The sequence below is a fragment of the Elgaria multicarinata genome, chromosome 8, assembly GCF_023053635.1.
Source record: "Elgaria multicarinata webbii isolate HBS135686 ecotype San Diego chromosome 8, rElgMul1.1.pri, whole genome shotgun sequence".
Taxonomy (NCBI): domain Eukaryota; kingdom Metazoa; phylum Chordata; class Lepidosauria; order Squamata; family Anguidae; genus Elgaria; species Elgaria multicarinata.
The window spans coordinates 52,939,081-52,960,228 of NC_086178.1; the positions used below are offsets into that span (position 1 = coordinate 52,939,081).

General features: G+C 41.6%; 1 protein-coding gene across 1 annotated transcript in view; it reads left to right on the forward strand.

The window, feature by feature from the left end:
* Positions 1–21,148, forward strand: part of INPP5D (inositol polyphosphate-5-phosphatase D) — an 84,590-nt gene that overhangs the window by 4,096 nt on the left and 59,346 nt on the right. Inside the window, exon 2 of the mRNA XM_063132395.1 lies at positions 9,621–9,684. Within this exon, the coding sequence (XP_062988465.1) occupies positions 9,621–9,684 (64 nt within the window). The remainder of the gene's footprint in view (positions 1–9,620; positions 9,685–21,148) is intronic.

Sequence of the window (21,148 nt, forward strand, 5' to 3'; positions counted from 1 at the left end):
TAACTGTTCTTCCAGTGAAGAGAAGAATATTACCTCACTTTTATTATTGGTTAAAACTCATGCATATACGATATATGTATTTATTACATTTCTTTTCCACCCTTTCTCTACAGAGGTAGGAGTGGTGTACATGATGCCTTCCGCCCATGTTGATCACAGTCACTTTATTGGTATATTGGTTTTTTGTAAACTTTATACTCAAAGGGCTTCACAACAAACCATGATAAAAAGCCAAATACTCCTATCCAGGTAGGAAATAATTCAAAATAATGTAATGACTCATAATAATAAATACGTAATAAAATATATTTTAAAAGTAAACATTCCATTATCAGCAAGAACAAACTGAAATTTCCCCAGCCTTGGTAGTAGCAGCAACAGTAGCAGTAAGTCCTCTTGAGGAGGCAAATCCCAGGTACTAGTAAATACAGGTTGAAACACCCTCTGATCTAGATGGTAAGCAGCAGGTTAGCAGAGCTTTGGTGATGATGGTATCTTCCCAGCAACCTTGCAAGGTAGATTGAAAGATAGTGAGCAGTCCAAGGTCACGTAGTGAGCTTCATGATGTGATAAAATGTATACAAAAGTACTGTGGCAAGTCAAGAGTGAATAGTTCTTGGCAGGGCCATCTGCTTCCCAGGTGGTGTTGGTGGCGGTGGCAGCTGTTACTGTTAAGATGGCTGGCAGAGGTTAGAGGTTCTAAGCTTCAATTTGTGTTTTATACTGAATTAAACAATTTAAGTTCATTCGTAAGAAGTGATTCTGTTCTTAACATAGGCCAGAGAACACCACAGAATTTCTATTATAGGATATGGCTGTGGGCTGGAGATTTGAATTTGGATCTCCTTGGTCCAAATCCAGGACTAATGATATGACAGGAAATAGGTTTCATAAATTGGACTGCCCGAGATTTCCCACTTGGTAATCAGGTGATACAGTTTTAAGGCTCTTACCTAGATTATTTTCTAAGTTCTGATGTGTCTGCTGTTAAATTGGAATGTAAGATGAGGTTGAGAGATATTTTTGTTCAGTGTGATCTTTAACACAGCAAGTGTTAAAAATGGTATAGAATTATGAAAGTTTCACCATGGACTAAAGAAGCATTTATGGGTGCAACTCTATACATGTGAACCGCCCAGGGAGCTTCGGCTGTTGGGCGGTATAAAAATGCAATAACTAAATAAAATAAATAAATGTTTAGACAGGAAAAAGTCCTACAACTCCCATTCCCCATGCAGGCTGCGAAATGTTGGGAGTTGTAGGACTGTTTTCTGCCTAAATGTGCATTGGATTGTACCCTAACTGATGTATCCAGATTCACACTAACGAAATCTTTTACATTGCTAAGGTTTCTTTTTATGCCCTCTGCCATGTTAAAGGGGCAACAAATTCTGGTGTGAAGAAGCAGGGGGAAAGTTGCCACATTATTTGTTTTGTTGTTCTGTTACCAAAAATGTACAGAATAGACTCCTCTGCCTGCTGTTGAAGAACTGGTCAAATCTGAGAAATCCATTTTTTCCTTTAAATAACAACAAAGACGACATTCAGACCATGTCTGCATTTGCCTTAGCTGCTGTCCGATAATGAGAGCAATTTCTGGATGATCATGTGGTTCATTGCAACTGGATATATCATATTTTTATATATGTGGATTTTACTTTGTGCTATTTTTACTGTGGCAACTCTTATCATTATAGCTAATGGATGAAACAAATTTTGAACTGAATAGGCTAGCTAGTCATCCAGCATTTAATAGCCTATTGTGACATGAATAACGTTTGAATGCAGTGGCTCTTTTTCAAGCTCACAAGCAAAGTGTAAGCCAAAATGTGGTTTTGTAGCTTATATGTCAAAATGGTTTATTGGCTGCTTCCAGAAGGATGGCTTCTAGTACTAGGAATCAAAAGACACTTCTGCATCTATTCTTTAAAGGATTTTTGTAGAAAGAAAAATGTTGGAAGAATCAATGAAGGGCCACAAGTGGAAGATGATGTCATTTGGACCCCCCATAAAATTTTGTGAACCAGACAGGGTGATTGTGCAATAAAAGCATCAGGACACCCCCAAGATAAAAAAAAAAAGCAAACAGAATTGGACTTAGCTTGCTAAATAAACACTTCCATGGGAATGGTTTGTCTAGCTAATGCATTGATAACAATGCATGCATAACAAGCTAAATTAGCAGAGAGGACAAATGGCTTATAGTGTTTATTATGGAGAATGAAGTAGTAATTTTCCTAGCATGGTCGGAGAGAGAAATAAAAATTTGAATAAAGATACATGGGAGAGATATCTGTATTACTATATTTTCTAGTATCTGAGTCTTTAATGGAAATAACAGCAGCTAAATTGAGATTATTTTTTTAAAAAAAGTGGTTAAAGTTATCTTTGCACTATTAGTACATATGTGAACATTGTCAATGCAGGCTAGAGTGTGGGAAGTCACATGAATATACTTTCTAGGCAATGTAGGTTTTAGGTTTAAAATAGAAATGCAGTAAATGCAAAAAAGGCATTTAATTATGTGTGAAAATGGCCTCTGTAAACTGTATGCATCAAAGCCCACAATCAAATGCTAAGATCCCTCCGCTATGAATCAGAAACATCCAACCCAGAGGAAAACAAACAATTAATTATCCTTCTGGGGATGGGATGCCATTGGAACTCCTAACACTCCCATCGCTATGGAAGTCTGGAATTAAATGAAACATTATTGTAGAGACTCAAAGCAGATTTTCCCCCTAAGCTCCAAAGCTCTTTCTCATCAGCATTATTTTTCAGCTGGAACTCTAGCCTATGTTCTTCATTCGGGGGGGGGGGGACACCCAGAAGGGAGTGATTGTTGGGTGGCGCTTTCATTTTGTGTTCTGTTAAAGACCATTTCATTGCTTAGCAATCCATTCGGGAAAATACAAGCCATTGTAAAAGGGCAGACTGGAGGCACCGTAAGTAATTAGCTTTCAAGCATGAACGCATCTATCTGAGACATTACACTTAATGCAATCACACATTCAGTTTAGGTCTCGCACATTCAGGGCCAAAATAGATGTGACAATGACAGCTGTATTTATTTAAACATGTATTTTCCCTGTTTGTTTTTAATGTGGGGTAGAGGGTCTGATCAAAAGGGACCTGTGGGTGAGGGGAGCGATACCCTCTCTTCCCCCCACCATAATCCCTGCAATCCATTGCCCAAACTTATTTTTCCTCTAGCCTGGCTCAGATACCAGAACTTAATCAGGCAGGGATAAAAACGCTTGGGATGACAGACCACAGGAAGGCAAGGATGGGAGATTTCAGCTTCTCTCACTCTCAAACCTACTTTGATGTTTAAACATTCCCTCCCTCCTCTCACACCTTATAGGTACATTCCTGAACAAATTAGAATGTTGCTGATGTACCTTGACAGTACCTCAACATAAATCATAGTGAATATACTATAGACTTATTTTATTACCAGCCTGACTCTGATCATTAGACAATTCCAATAAGTGATAAGTCACTGGTGATAAGTGACAACTGATCCATGAGAAACATGTTCCACATGTACCAAATAGCTGAATTTTTCACAAGGAGAACTCACCATCTGAAGATGTTCTTACTGAAAACTTCTTTTCCACAAATGTTTATTTAATGGGGCCATGTATCTAGACTCAGCTCATGGAGTGCAGCCCATGGTGGAGAACATAAGAGAAATCAGTCAGATTTCTTCTTGGACCAGAATGTCTCCACAGAGACAGAAGGCTGCTTTGAACTTATGAGCCCAGAGACAGACCCAGAAATTTGTCCACTCCTCTTGAGGCTAGCATCTCACATAGCTGCTTGGGTACTTGCCACTTCAACCACTTCTTGAGGTGGACAATTGTTGAGAAGTGCTAAACTTCTCCTTATCATGATCTGTATTCCCAGTGGAAATCCCTCCTCAATGGCTAGGAGAAAAAAAATACTCCTAACAAGACTTCAAACCATACTATTAACGAATAACAAGCAAAAACTCTTGTGCCAAGTGTGAACAGCAGCAGATTCTTCCAGTTTTCTCCTCATTCACCTTAGCTGCTTATTCCTGTTTATTCTTATGACTCGGGCAGGATCTACACTACCGCTTTAAAACGGTTTATAACAGTAGTGACAACTGTTGGGGCCAAGGACACACTCCATATACAGTTTTCAACCCATTTTCAAAGTGTCATATGCCACAGACACATGGAAGTGATCAGGCAAGGTAACTGATGGGAGAAGAAAAGCTGCAGGTCTCATGGATTTATATCTGAGAAGCTATTTGCATGCATCTCAGAGTGACACCCACGCACTGAGGGGTTCCTTGCTTCAGGAATCCATATGAACTGCTCCTATTTAGATACTAACCCTGTTCAGAAGACATGCTAAGCCACAGTGGTTAAGCATTTTGAGCTAAACATTATGGCTTAAAGTGTCATGTGAACCATTCCTAACCATGACGGCTACATGGTTTAAACACACTCACTAACCATTTGCTGTAAAAGGGCCGAATCATTGCTCTGCGTGTTGACTGAACAGGCCCACTGTTCTTTATTATCACAGCCAATCTCTCTCTCTTTCCAACAATCATTGTATTCACCTTTGCATATCAGCAAGAAGTAGTAGTATAAAAATGTTTGCACAGAAAGAAAGATAGGTTGAATGAACATCTGAGTATTGAAGCAGTAGAGGTGAAGTTCTTTGTGGTGATGCCCCAGGCAGCCAATGAAGTGTGTACTTAAACTAGAATCGCTGTAGTTACAGAAACCTTTGAATTGCATTTGTATCTCTGATGGAAAATAAATACATGCACAATTTTTAATTTTAAAACAAGTAGCTGCTCTTCCTCTTATGTGACTCAGGCCATAGCTAGATGGGGCGATATCCTGGGGTGATCCGCAGGATTGTCCCTGTGTGTCCACATGACGCACAGGGGATCCCAGGAGCAGGGAGGGATGATCCCTCCCTTGCCCCAGGATCTCACCCTAGCCTTTGAACCCGCTTTTTCCGCGGTCTCGGGCTGATCCTGAGACCACGGAACATGTGTGTGGGCATCACGGTTTGTCCCAGCACCTCGCAGTTAGTTGTGAGGAGTCGGGACCTGCGGTGGGGGGAGCAGGAAAAATTATTTAAAATAAAAAAACTTACCTTTTGCGCATGAGCATTCGTGTGCTCTTCTTCTTTAACAAAACAAAAACCGAAATGGCGGGCACGATGTCCTCTCCCTCCGAGGTTGTCGCACGCCACGTGTAAACAGAGGGGGAGATCTCGTGATAAAAATATCGCGAGATCTTCACCCCTCTGTCGCACTAGACCAGGTAGGTCTAGCTGAGGCTTCAGTTTCTGTCTTAACTGAAATTATAACTTGATACGTTTTGCTGAAGCATGAGTCATGACCATGATCTGTAGGCTCACGCTGGATTATTTTTATGTTGTTGTTTTTTTAAAAACGATGAAACATGAATATGTTAAATGGAAAATTGGGCTTAGGTATTTTAGTGAGCACCCTGCTTTCTGCTAGTTCCACTTTTCTGAAAGCAGGAAACTTGTTGCTGTTGTTTTTTGGCCAGGAAGTATAGTTCTACAATCATACATTCATGTGATTGGCCTAGAGACTGGACCAGGGTACTGTCAGCAAAATTAGTATATATCAGGAGGCTTTCTACCAAAATGTCATTACAATGCCAAATACATTTTTTTAAAAAATCTAACAATAAAAATATCTATAAAAGTAAATGAGAATCATTCAGCAAGATTTTAACAATACATATTATTTATTGTAATAATTTTGATCCCATTTTTATAAGCAAAAAAGCTTATCATTGAAATAAAACAAAATACAAGAACCTAAAATATGCAAAACCAAAATATATTTATGTAAAATTAATGCAGAGCTTATTAGCCTTTTAGAAGCCTATGGGCCTATTCACAATCTCTGTTAAGTCTGCTAATTTAATTCCACATTGTACTTCTTGCAAAGAGCAAAGTGATTTAGTATGTGACGCAATTCCGCAACTATTTTACTTTTACTTAAAGAAGAAGATGTACATTACAGGAAGCTCACAACCATCAGATAATAGGAAGTGAAACTATCAGTAGGCCAAACATTATCTGGACTATACAGTCAAAGAGGTTTTTATGATCTTTTTTTTATATATATAATTTTTTTATTTTTCTACACTATATAAACATACAACATTACAAGAATAATAATAATGAAACAAAAACATCAAAACTGCTACATACATATTGAATAAATGTTGAGTACTTATATGTTGAATAAGTATTACCTATACATTATCATACTACAACATAATCATTCTTAACATACAAGTGCACCCCCCACCTCGGGATCTATTCCTGAGTCCAAAATCTTATCGTTTCTTCCGCTGGCGGTTTCCCACTTCCCTTAGTAAACACAAATATTAGGAACTGTTTCCAGATTCCTTCAAACTCATTTATTTTAGTTACGCCTTTCCTCCACTTAATATTACATGTCAGTTTATCATTAATGGCTATATCCCATACTTCTTTATACCATTCTTCAATCGAATATTCCCCTTGAATCTTCCAGTTCCTAGCTACCATCAATCGTGCTGCAACCAGCAAACTCGATATCAGGGTTTTTATGATCTAACCCTAAAATCCAGGGTGCAAATCAGTAAAAAGCATTCATCACCTTTACGTTTATTCATGGCACAGAGTTTGTTACAGCAGCTGAAGCAACAGCATAAAGTCAAGTTGGCAACAGTCTCTAATTTCTGGAAAAAATGGAGAGTGCCAAGATCAAGCCAGCCAAAGAAAGCCATACCATCTGTTCTGGGATCCCTGCTCCGTTGTTCTAAGGAATTCCAATTCACTCTGCCAAATTCCTTCAAATAATTGTGTGAATTGATACACAGCTATATGGAGAAATAGTAGTGTGGACCAGGCTGTATATATGAGGAGCCAGCAACCAACTATATGATCAAGGCTGCTGGGGAACAGATGCAGTTGCCATTATAAGAAATGGCTGCCAGCACCCTTCATGTTCAGCCCATTTAGATGGAGCGTTTCTTCATACAGTCGTGTGTCTGAAAAGTGCACAATCATCTTTATGAATTTCTGTGTGTTTTACCATTCTTAAGGCATCCTTGTTGCCCTCCAAGCGTCAGTCACTATTAAAAATCAGAGAAAGACATTTTGTTGATAAGATCTTTGCAGACATCTTCCTACAACCCCTGAAGAAGGCCTTATTATTTATTTATTTATTTATTATATTTTTATACCACCCAATAGCCGAAACTCTCTGGGCGGTTCACAAAAATTAAAACCACGAAGAGCATAATAAAACAACCAACAATCTAAAAACACAAATACAAAATACAATATAAAAAGCACAACCAGGATAAAACCACACAGCAGAAATTGATACAGGTTAAAATATGGAATTAAAACAGCAAAGTTTAAATTTAAGTTAAATTAGGTGTTAAAATACTGAGAAAATAAAAAAGGTCTTCAGCTGGCGACGAAAGGAGCACAGTGTACAAGTACAAGGCCTTGAAAAGGCACAGGCCGAAACGCATCAGGCTTTACAATCTACAATAAAAAGTTCAGCATCCTGAGAATTCGTTTCTCCCTTCTTTTCACTTCATTGGATGATTTTCTCCCCCTGCTTTTCCTGTAACTTGAGCCCATTATTCCGTGTCCTACACTCTGAGATGATTGAGAAGAGATCCTGGCCCTCCTCTGTGTGACAGCCTTTCAAGCATTTGAAGAGTGCTATCCCATCTCCCCTCAATTTTCTCTTCTCTAAGCTAAACATGCCTGGACAATCCTTATCTAGCATTGTCATAATGGGCATTCATTCTGGCTTTTCTTTGTATTGCTACTGACCATGGACTTGTTTATATGGCTAATAAACCGGAGGTATAATGATAAATTTTTAGATTAGTTTCTCGTTGATAAACCAGAAGTTGAAACAACCAGAAATTGAAATAAGCTAAGAGGTGCTAGTGAGAAGTGACTGCAACAAGCCTTTCGTCCATTTTGTTCCATGGCTGATGTTGGCAGGGTAATAGTATTTCATACTCTTTTTAATGCTAGTTTGCTAGTTTGTTGTACTAGATTTTTCTGCACCTGTCAACTGCTTCATTTGTTCAGTGGTAGCAGTATGCTGAATTTGTGAGTATGGATATGAGAAAGGTGATGGGGAAAGAGTGTTAAATGTTAGGAAAGGTGAGACTATGGTCATCCAGTGCAGGATTTGCAGTTAGAAAACATATTTGAGGAAAGGGGAGGCTGTACCACACAGAATATAGCAAAAGCCTCAAAGTACAGCAAAAGCTACAAAGTAGGAGTGAGCGAAGTTAATTTCAGATACATTGAATGTCTCACTTGTACTTTATTTCAGTGATTTTAACATTAAGATATTGTGTAGAAAAAGTTTGTCTTAATTGTGTGCTGTAAAATCAAACATGTGACCAAGGCTTTGTTCGGGTGGGCACACCACCTTGGGGGCTGGACATGCCCCCCCTGAGGTGCAGACATGTTGGTTGGCATGCTGCCTTGGGTTGCAGCCATGTCGTCCTCCAAAAAATGGTCATCCTGTTGTAGGACATTTTTTTCTGCCTAAACATGCACAGGATTGAGCTCTAACAGCATGAATTGTGCTTACTCAATCATGAAGGAAAGCACTATGTGCATGTTCAGAAGAGTTTTTCTGTATTATTACTTTACATATTGCAGGACATAGGCAAAAATACATTCCGTGGCTGGGCCTTGATGACTTCTGACACAAATTGTGTCTCAGTTGGCATTTAATGTAAACCTCAGGAAAATGTTTGCCTTCAATCAAAGGGTTTGACTAGATGTTAAAACTAAGAAATATGAAGCCATCATTACTGTGTTTATCTTCCTCTCTGGATGAGGAAACATTCAGTAGAATGACATTAGCATTATGGAACTATCAAATTACCTGAAAAAGAGAGAAACTAGTTCGCAGTGGCTCCATGCAGCTTGTAATATTTAGTTAGGCCCCTAAAACCAATGTTCCTGGTATATTGCTATCTTTGACTCCAAAGAGTTGAAATATGGCCTTTTGGAATCACAAGATTAAATGAAAAATGACATTTGAAAAGATAATAAAATTGGGAGTCTTTTTACCATCTTTCCAATGATAACATTTTTGACATGACATTTCAGGCTTATTTCTACAACCACATAAATCAGAAATGAATAAAATAAATTAAATCAAGGTTAAATTTTTAGCAAATAAAGTTTTTAGTTTGCCTGAAGTGCCTTAATTGACCTTATTTTAAGTATCAGGAAGAGAAGGCCACACAGAGGAAGCATAGCCAGCAAGACCTTTAAGAACAATAAGACGCTTGTGGAGAACAAAACCATGCAGCAGCGAGTTGCTGACAACAAAGAACTGAAAATTGAAAGCACGGTGCCCATGAGCTGACTCAGGCACTTCCTGGTATGGCAAGCCAGGACTGCCAATAGACCACACATCATATGAAACTACCAACACAAGAATAAAGACTGTAGTTGACATTCAAAAACCCTCCAGATTGACCTTTTCTACTTGTACAAGGGGAATGTCTAGCTGTTCTAACACACTTTCCTCTGATGTGTTCCAGGTATCGGAACTGTGTATATACCTACAGGATTCTACCAAATAAAGAAAACAAGCTGGTTATCCAGGTAAGCCCCCAGTTGAATTCTACATTTGGAACTCTGGTTTTGCATTCTGTTTTCTTTTATGAGATCACTATGAGAAACAGAATTCTTGGTTTCAGCAGGATATGTGGCAATTTACATCCTGCTTATATAGACTGGTGCTGACACTATAGAGGCACATGCATCTGTTTTCCCCCTGCCTTGTACCAACCTAGTTCAACCTTGCTGCTTCTTGTCTTCTCTCATTTGGCTGGTTGCTAGTATCTTTAAAGACCTATGTTTAACAGAACAGGCATTAAGAAAAAGCTGCAGTATCTTAACTGCCATTCAAACCATCCCATAAGGCAGCTGATTCCAAGAGCTGCCCCAGTTTCTGAGAACTTTCCCTGTTCTAGGGTTAAGAGCATTAGACCAAGTTCCAGAAGTCCCCCAACTTATGGGCCTTACTCCTGTCTGTCCGTCCCCTCATTGCCACACCTGCCAAGTTATATTGATTGTAACTGGAACTAGGGGACCCTCCCCTGGGCAACAGATGAATCACCCCAGAGAGTGGGAAAAGCATACCTGCCCCTGGCCAATTGGGACAGGATCTAAGATCCTGAGGAATGTCAAACATAGGGATGTAGGGATTTTGTTAAATATGTGGATTTTGTCTGTGTTTTGTGAATTGGCAGGCATCTTTTGTTCCTTCATCCACTCATTGACCGAATCGGATTATTTTAAACAGAATTTCGTAATACTTGGACTAATTTGCTTTAGGCTAATGCGAGCTTGTGGAAATGCACTAACTTACATTACTTAATGTATAGATTAGCATAAATCCCGGGTTTCATCTTGATGAGAATGAAAGGAATGTGCATTGTTCTTATTCTCCGTAGTATGATGAAATTGGCTCTGCTCCGTTAGTGTTATATGGCAGAGCTAGCTGTCCCTAAAACCCAGCTTTTCAGTGCTGTGAAAAACATACTTCTGGGTGGGAGTCAGAGGGTGGGGGGCGCAGAAGTAATAGCTTCCATCTCCTGCCCCCATTATGCCCACTGTTCTGAGAAGAAGTCAAAAGCCCAAGTTATCCAGGGAAGGATCTGTGCATTTGTGGAGAGAACTTTTATCCTTTTCTGACACACAACTGTACATCTCCAGTTTATAGCAATAGAGATCTGCTGTGTTCCCTGACAATTTGCTGTAATGGGGTGAAATGAGAGGAACCCGCCAGAATTTCGTCTAAGTAGAGCAAACTGTCAGGGAACAGCAGCAGATTCCTATTTCTATAAACTTGAGATGCGCAGCGGTGCATCAGCAAAGTAAAGGATAAAAGCTCCCTCTACAAATGTGCAGTTTTGGATATAAATTGGGATGAATTAATATGGTGACCTCGCTTTGAAGAAAAAAGTTGAGTTAAGTTTCCAAGTTTTTTACCAGGCAGCTTCAAGAAAAAGCCCCGTGGCAGCTGCAAGTCGGCGGCTGCATTAGATCCAGCACCACTGCACACCCACTGTGGGGCACCCATTAACTAATGTGGGTTAGTTCATTTCTGCAAGTGCACAGTCACGCTAATGTGCACTTGTGATAATGAAAACTAGCACTGATCCTTCCTAAAAGTGAAAAGCCAGCCTGCAAGTCCGTGGAGTCCATGTGACTCAGAAAACCCCACTGTGGAATCTGCAGTTTGGATCCAGAGAAATCTGAATGCATTTGAATCCACTGCAGATTTCTCTGACATTCCTAATCAAAAACAAATATTGCACAGGGTCACAATTTAGGGTTAAAATTTCCACCCTTTGTGTATGCTTGGCCTGTTACAAATCACAAAACTTGTCAGACATAATAACTATATATCTCTGCACCAGTTAATTTCATATTGTTTGTTCTAGTAAATACCACTTATTGCTTCAGCTGTCTGCACCTAATATTAACTCCTGTCTGGACATTTTATATACTCATGGGGGTCTAAGCTGGTGGCGATGGATCAGGAAAGAGATCTTGGGTTGTGGTAGATGGCTTAATGTAAACAACGACCCAGTGTGCATCAGCTGTGAGAAAAGGAAATGCCATGCTACAGATCATTAGGAAAGGGATTGAAAACAAATCAGACAACATTGTAATGGCATTATACAAATCTATGATATGACCCCATCATTCTGGTCACCACGTCTCGAAAAGGATATTGTGGATTTGGAAAAGGTACCACAAAAGGCAATAAAAATTATTAGAGAGATGGAGTAATCCCCTACAAGGAAAGTTGCATGTCTGGTGATTTTTAGTTTAGAAGAAAGGCAAGTAATGAGGGATGTTATAAAAATGTATAAACCAATGTATCATCCAATGAAGCTGAATGGTGGGAGATTCAAGACAGATGAAAGGAAGTGCTTCTTCATGTAGCACAAAGTTAAATTATGGAATTTGCTACCACAAGATGTAGTGATGGCCACCAATTTGGATGGTTTTAAAGGGGGATTAGAGAAATTCATAGAGAATAAGGCTGTTAATAGCTATGAGTCATTCTGGCTATCTTCACAATCAGAGACAGCACAGGGGACAATAGCAGGACAACAGCAGCAGGAGAGGTCTATTGTGCTCATGTCCTACTTGTGGACCTGCCAGAGACATTTGGTTGGCTACTGTAGCTGTCTTCTAACTTTAATTAGCCTAGCAAAGCAAGGCAGTTTCCTGTCAACTAAATGGACAGTTTCCTGCCATGCCCAATAAGCTTTTACCAAACCCCTCTTTCAGGGATGGTCTTCAAGTTGTAACCTTTGGTGAGTGACTAACCTAATGGACTGCCTCCCATCTCCTTTCAACCCTGCCCGCTTGATTGTGTGGCAGACTCTGAGATATGTCAGTTCTGATGTTCCCATCTACTCCGACAAAGACTGAGGATTATAACCTCTGAGCCCGGGTCTCCTGTCTAATAAGCTCCTGAGAAGAGTCCTCCTTGACTCCTGGAGCATCTTGAAGAATTTCCTCCCCCACTTCCTGTCTTAGCTGCTCTTCTTCTTCTTCTTCTTCTTCTTCTTCTTCTTCTTCTTCTTCTTCTTCTTCTTCTGGCTCCAAGTCCAATTTAGGATACACACCAGGGAGACTGGGCCTGATCCTGACAGCTATGAATTCATATAATCTCATTCAGCTGTCAGAAGGGGTGAGGGCAGACCCTGGAAGCATTATCAAGGCCCCACTGATTGATCGTAAGAACAGCACTGTTTGATTAAGAAGGGTCTATCTTTTCCAGCATTCTGTTAATTCTTTGCCAACTAGCTGCCTGTGGAAAACCCATAAGTAGGACATAAGCATAATAGTACCCTCCCATTCATGTTTCCCAGAACCTGGTGCACATAGGCATACTGCCTTTGATACTGGAGGTAGCATTTAGCCATCATGACTAGGAGCTATTGATTGGTGGCTGTTTGGGGACAATAGGAGTGATGTGCTGGGAAACAAAATGCTGAAGATTGCCATGGAAGTGCACTGATGCAGACATGGTCTTACTGTTAGTAGTTCTGCATATCTTTAATTTCCTTAGAGTGGATTCTCTTAGGGTGGGTAGCCGATTACCATGGAGATATTTACTAGGCTCCATACACTAAATTCTGTTTTACTCAGGAAAGTTATTTGCAGTCTCATCCTACACTCTACTTCCCAGCATCCAGGTGTAAGGCTTCCAGATAATTCATCCCCTTGCTCTGGTGCTGTGAGCAGGTCTCCCCCCTTGCCCTAGGACAGCAGAAGCCCTTGGCCACACTTAATTTTTGATTTCAAAATGTTCTTGTTTCCTTCCCCTCTGTATGGTCCGGCTTTGCCCCTCCATAATTCATCTGAGGATGAAGAAGAAGCATTATGCCACATCCTAAGGGCAGTCCCATCCAGCTAGTGCCATGCTGTGGTACAGAATCAGGGGAAATTTGAAGTTTTTACACTACAAGCATGACAAACTTGCAAGACACTGGTCCAGTTGTGTGAGATGGGAGGTTACTTTAGCTATTATAGTGCATCCCTCTGCTTGCATCTTTGGACCTAAAGCGGGGATCTGACTGGGCAGCTCATATGAATAATGTTGGGTTCTTTATGCCGAACGTTATTCACAGTTGTTCAGTGTTGTTTCTCTAAGTACATCCCCAGCATTCCTGGCAAAGAGGACATTTGATTTTGCTCTCCTTCAGCACTTGCTGACCTCAGGATTCCAGGGTTGTCCCTAGCCTTGCACAAACTGATGTTCGTTTTGAGCATCTGGTCACTTTTCTTCCTGCTCCGCCTCTGAGACTCGGTCTGTGTGTAACAGGAAATTGATGACACATGCTGTGTAGTTCGAATGCAGCCCAGTAACCATGACTCATTGTTCACCAGATGAAGCTCAAACCATAGAAGGCTGCTTATGATTTCTTATCACACTGGAACCTTGATGAACATTGATGAGAGTTGATAAATAAGATAGCGGTTTTCCTGCTGGATTCCCAAATGAAAATCAGAATAAGAGTTCTGCTACATGTTAAGAGGGCCAAGGTACCTCATTAAGCATTTGGCCAGGATACCTCTCATCTACTTAGCTGGATACAAGAGCCTCTGTAATAAATAGGACTTCCTTTACACGTGTGTGTGTGTGTGTGTGTGTATGCAATTGATTCTCCAAATTAATGCCAGATGAATTCTCATACTTGGCAAACAAGTAACAACATTTCAATTATGTAAATCTACAATACATTAAAATATCGGAGATACACAATAGAACCCACAAAACACCCATGAATTTTACTCTTGTCAAAGCAAAAACATGTTCCAGAAGTAACTGCGCTAGTTCCTTTCCTGGCCTGTAACAAACTATACAGTTATAGTAAGTTCCTATGATTAGACTGGTGGCTTGAAATTTTGCCTGTATTTCCTGCAATAGGCCTATTACTGACGTCAGGGATGAATTGAACTGTGCAAAGGATGTACAGTGTCAGGTCTCCTGTGGGTTCCATTCGGAAATGGTCTAGAGAATGTGCTATGAATTGTGCCAGTTCCTGCATGAACATTTCTACCAGTTCTACCAACTTGTTTACTGCTAAGGACTAGCCAGCAGAATATATTCTTGCAATTTGATAGTAACTTTAGGAACTTATCATCCTATCATTTTGACATTCTGTGACTTATCGTGCCTACTTCTCACTGCTGTTTGTCATCAGATAATGCAATCGTACAGCACATTGCTAGCACATCTGAGCTGGCTCATACTACGTCTTTTTTGTTTATAGAAGCAGACATTATTTATTTCATTTCATTTCTATACCGCCCAATAGCCAAAGCTCTCTGAGCAGTTTACAACGATTCATAAGATAAAATACATGACTCTGTCTTGGCACATCTTCATAGTAACAAACGTAATGCATGAACCAGGCAATCAAGAATATTGTCTGTTTCAATTCCAGTTCTTGACATTTGCCCACATGAGCACATTCCTGGGGGCAACTCAGGACTGGTCAAGTGGACCAAAAATGCATTGGATTGGATCCACTTGCGAAATGAGAATTCCCTACCCTCTTCTCCCCCTGTCCCTCCCACTCGTGTACCCCAACTTTGTTCTGGAGGATTCCCCCATGCTGGCTGAGGAATACTAGGAGTTGTAGGACTTTTTCCTGCCTAAAGACGCATAGGATTTCACCCTTACTGGCTTTAAATGATATTGGAGATCCTATTAATTCCTTCTTTTGCTGTCTTTGTTTGGGCTTTTAATTCCTGCTTCTGTTGTTTTATCTGCGGTTCTTATTTACAGTTTATTGTTGTATTTTAGCATTTTGCAAGCCATATTGAAGCCATCTAGCAAAAGACAGGACACAACTGCGAAACACAACAAATTACTCCCCTGGCCTCTGCCATCCTCGTTCTTGTAGGTTGAGGACATTGTTCAGTATAATAATCTTGGAATAACCTCTCGATCTTGATTAGATGAAAGTGAGAGTTTTGCATTCGGAAAATAGTTCTGTCTTTCACGAGACTCAATTGAATACACCTGTCATCTGAATTACAGCTATTTTACTACATGGAAATCTTTTCATGCCTGTTGCTCTTTTGTCATTAAGGAGTTAAGATTAACAGCGTGTGCTGCTATTGTGGCTTTTCAAATGACAGGCTTGTGCCTAGAAGCACAAAGGGTGGTACTACTTGCCTTGTTGGAAAGAGGAAGTACTATGTGGTATTCAAATAAAGTATGCCTTTTAATTAATTACTTCTTCCCAAAGTGCAGTATTTCAGGTAATGTTGTCATGGCATGTTTCATAAATGCAGTGTGCTTTTACTGTACTAACTATGCTGGTACATGATTGTTTTTTAAATGCACATAATAGCCCTCTTCAGGCATTCTTCTTACCATGTTGAAAGAACGTGTGAGGACAGGAGTGCTCTAGCTCTGCTCCCCACTCTGTCGCCACTGTCTGAAGCAGAGCCTCTATCCAGTGTGGTGTAATGGCTAAAGTGTTGGACTGGGAGTCAGGAGATCCAGGTTCTAGTCCTCACTTGGCCATGAAAGCCCACTGGGTGACTTCGGGCCAGTCACAACCTCTCAGCCCAACCTACCTCACAGGGTGGTTGTGGTGAGGATAAGATGGAGGAAGAGGATTATGTACACTGCCTTGTGTTCCTTGGAGGAAAAAAGGAGGGATATAAATGCAATAATAAATAAATAATAAATATCCATGGGGGCTCTCCACGCAATTAAGAACTCTGATTTTCTAGGGTCCTTAATCTTGAGATTAAGGACCCATGGACAGAGGAGGCTTTCTATCAGGTATAGGTACAAGTCTGGAGACCTTGTTTAATGTAGGTAGATTTATTAAGAATTTGAGAATATTCATGTCTCTGCAAGCTTATCTCTGCCAGAGTTTTATACGGGAGTAGCCCTTGTTGGAGAAGCCCTTCTCCGCATCCCACCAATGCAACATATACACTATGTTGGGACAAGGGAGAGGGCTTTCTCTGTTGTGGCACCCCGACTGTGGAATGCCTTACCCTTGGAGGCCCGATTGGTGCCAACATTGATTGCATTTCGACGCCAAGTAAAAACATGGCTTTTTAACAAAGCCTTTGATGGTTAAACTCACTGGCACATTGTTTTAACTGTTTTAACTACTTTTACTGCTTTTAAATTATATATTGTTTTAACTTGGATCATGGTTTAATTTGTTTTTAACTGTGCATATTTATTGTTTAATACTGTATGTTTTTATCTGTACGCCACTCTGAGATCTTGATGATATAGGGCGGGATATAAATGTTTTAAATAAATAAATAAATAACTCCTTATCATGGCCTTGCTGTTGGAAAAGGTTTCCCTAGGAACCTGGGTATGGTGAAAAGGTGGGAGTAACTGAGTAACTCAGTTATTGGAGTAACTGAGATGGTAGCATCACCTTAGTGGGTTGTGCAGTCCCGCCCTGTTGGCAAATGGGCCTGGTTTACAGGTCAGAGAACCTGTCTGTCAAGTTGCGTTGAACAAGCCTTTAAATTCTGGAGCAAAACTGAAGTGAATCATAGAGTGAGTCATAGAATCATAGAGTTGGAAGAGGCCTACAAGGCCATCGAGTCCAACCCCCTGCTCAATACAGGAATCAATGTACACGGGCCTCCCAGGTAGTCACCCTTCCAGAAACTGACCAGGCCTAGGCCTACTTAGCTTCATCAAGGTTGCAGCATCCCATGCCTTCACACTAGATAAATCCCTTCTGCTATTGATTCCACCTCCGTTTGGGACTTTGAAAGCACTCTGCACATGGACACTTTGCTATTTGAACTGTGGATATCTAAGAACGGTGCCATGAAAAGTGGTGTGAGGTGTTTCATAGACTTAAACTTGCATTTGCTGTGGATTGTGTGTGTGTGACCTAACTCAGGTGGCAGAAGAGCTAACATTAATTGCAGGGTTGTTCCTGTGCCTGAGATTGTGTTTCCCTGGTCAGCTCCATGTATGGCAGGCTGTGTGGGACTGTTAGATTTCTTCCCTGCCAGACTCAGGTGGCAAAGAGCTTCCCCGGAACTAAAGTTACATACAGGGGAGTTCTAGCTCCTGAGATATTTCCCTTCCCTGTTATCACGTCTACCATCTCCTTAGCGTATAGCATGCTAAGTATTGACTGGTGTGTTATCCCATTCTCTCTCTGCCAGACTAAGCAGAAAGCATGGGACTCTTGTGCCTGTATGCTTTACCCTACCCATGATCTTGTTTGGGCTTTACTCACATCCCCTGAGTTAGCAGCGTATGTGGCGTTTGGAGAAGCTCCCTTGGGATGGTTTGCTCAGCCTTTCAAGAATTCCCTTTGTGATTGGCTGAAGCTTGGGGCCTAAAGCATTCTGACCATCATTCATCTTTAAGTGTGTTTTGGCGAGCATGTAACCATTAAGCCTATTACCATGAGATTTCCTTATTACAAAGAAGTCTCACTGATGTGAATGTCTCGTGTCAGTTTGCCAGCACGTGTGAATGCCAGAGGGAATGGGCATTCCCATGACACTTTCCTGTTCAGACGGCAAGCACACAGTTGCCCCTAAACTTCCTGAATGAGGGGGCTGTCTATATGCAAGGAAAGCCCCAGGGTGGGTGCTTGGTGGTGCTGGGTCAATTATACAAGGCAGCAGCCATCTCACATCTGCCCTGGGGCTTTCCCGCAAACAGGGCCGGTGCTACCATAGAGGCCACTCAGGCGGCCGCCTAGAGTGCCAACTAAGAGGGGCGGCGGGCACACTGCAGCACTCATGTGCGTTGGCTGTGAGCCGGGCCAGCCTGAGGATTCAGTTGGGCCTGGGTGGGCGACATGGCCCCCTGCGCCCACCCAGCCGAAGCGAATCCAGGGACGCTGCGGTGGGGGTGGGGTGGCTCCACGTTCGGACTTCCAGAACGCACCCAGAAGGGAGAGAGAGAGAGAATGTATGGGTGCATGGGGTCTTTGAGTGAATGCATGTGTTCATGCGTGTGTTTGTTTGGAGTGAGTGATGCTGAGTGTGTGTGCGCACGCATGTGAATTGGGGGGGGATGATTTGGAGGTGATATTCCTATTAAATAATGCATTTTAGACCCATAGACGTTCCTTTCCAATTTGTTTGCTATAATTGGTATGACATATTTCTTGCACTTTAAAATAAATTTAGCAGTTTCAAGTTTTGTGCTTCTTATTTTTTCCAGGAAACATATGTTTTAAAAATCAAAGTTGGTGTGTGTGTGTGTGTGTGTGTGTGTGTGTGAAAGTAGCTCACCTTGCCTAGGGCACAAAATAGTCTGGCACCGGCCCTGCCCGCAAAGCTGTGAAGGAAAAAAGGCGGGAATTTACCCCCAATTTTTTCTCCAGAGCGAGGTGAGCATGGCGCACCCTCCGCCTCTCCTCATTCCGGAGTCGCATCAGAGATGTGGCTGGGCAGATGGTGAACCCTGATTGGTCTCTGTCCACCCAGGCAGAGGGCAGGCCCAGCCAACCCCATACTTTTGCTACAGAGTTGTGATTAGCTGCCACCACCCTGAAGCAGCAAAAGCACAGGGTTTTATGTATTGCAGCGGCAACCTGCCACCATATAGGCAGCCCCAGTTAGTACAACCAATGTTTAGGAATCCTGGGAGTTGTAGTCCAAAACATCTGGAGGACACCAGGTTCAGGGAAGCTGCTGTACATACTTACCTTTAAGTACATCTGAACTCAATGGAGCTAATTTTTGAGTAGACAGGTATAGGATTGCACTGTTGGTGCACATAGAATAAAGTGTTCTAAAGAGATTGTTTTCAAATTTTAGGTGTTTACCATTGTCATGCAAGCACCCATTTTCATTGTAATCCAGGGCAACCAGGAAATTTTCATAGACAACTGGATGATATTTAGAAACTTGGCGCTCAAAGCTTCCATTTTAAAAGCAAAGTTTTTCTCCTTTGTTGTTGTCAATAAATAAAAATAAATAAATACAGTGTGTACCCTAAACTATGGTAGCAGGTAACTACCCGAGAGTGACTCTCTTGGACATCCCTAATGTCAAGCAAGCATTATCAGGCAAGGAAGAATAGAGACAACAATAAAAAGCCATGGTGGCAATGATCAATAACAAAGAAACTTTGAGAAGACATATTAGTAAAGATCCAAAACTCAATTAGATATGGTATTTTATATGATGCTGTAGTCATAGGGAATTTGAAAACGACAGAAGATTATGATGTGCAATTTATTTGAGACAATTACAAAAATGACTATTGAGAATAACTGACAAAATATAAGAGTACCAACACTGATTGAGTGAGCCTTGTCAGTCTTTCTAAGTTTGTAGAACAAATGTACTTAGGCACGGGGTGGCATTTGCAGTGGCGGTCTTCACCATAGACAGATGCATTCATTTCAGTGTCAGGAAAGAGCCTACTACTACATATGCTTATAGGCACATAGGAACCTTTCAGCACCTGTACGTGGGTGGGCACATGCTGAGGACCCACACTCCCCAGGGGCCCAGTGATGAGAGAGGCTTCTGGAGCTGGACAGCAACCGGCAGGAAGGGGGAGTTATCCCTTTCCCTCTGCTGTCATCTCAGTGAAAATCACCCCACTTCTGATGCTGCTCTTTGTATTGGGAAGAAAACATTGTGTTTAGTTTGGCAGTAATTCTCACAAACGAGATTGTTTTGTCAGATTGTTTGGGCTCTGCCACATCAGACTGTAAATCCAGAGTGGGGGTTGGGATGTTCTTCCATACACAAATCCTCTCCACGTGAAAAACTAGGTATCAGAAAGATGATTTCTAGCGAGGGAATCTACACGTCGTACTGAAGGCACCTGCGTGCGCCTCCAGTCCACCCTCAAAACGATGGTGTAGACGGAGAAAGAAGAGACAGAGGAAGAGGAGGAGGAGGAGGAGGCTCCACTTCCGCCGAGCTCTCCGACCTGGGTGGCTCTTACCCCGGCAGCAGGAGGCCAGCGGGGAGGCGGCGGCGGCGGCAAGGACGCCTCCTCCTCCACCTCCACCTCTTCCTCCGTCTCTTCTTTCTCCATCTATTCCAATCTTTTTGAGGGCGGACTGGAGGCGCACGCAGGCGCCTTCAGTACGACGTGTAGATTCCATCCTAGTCTATATATGTACCCTGCCGTGGCTGCGCAGTGGCACTGCATTGTTTCTATGAGGCAGCCGCTAACTTTCAGCCATATTGGGCTTTTCTCCTGAAACTGCGCTTTTTCAAAGTGGTGTTTTACCACAACGTTTACAATTGCTCCGATGCAAATCAACTTGGCGACACTTCCCATTCACCCATCATAGCCTTCTCCCTTGCTGAGGGTTACTCATTGTGCAAGCTCGGGCTGGGTGATAAGAGATCATACAGCATGAAAATTAGGGGTGCATTGGGGAGTTACCAGAATAACGTGGGCGAGGGGGAAGCATCCCAGGAACCCAGCAAGGGACAACCCCTGCATGTTGTGGATCTTGGCTTCAGTTTGAGCAGACATAGTGAGACTTGGAGGCAGAGGGGCTTGAGCCCCACCACCTCTCATTTTGCCAATTAAATT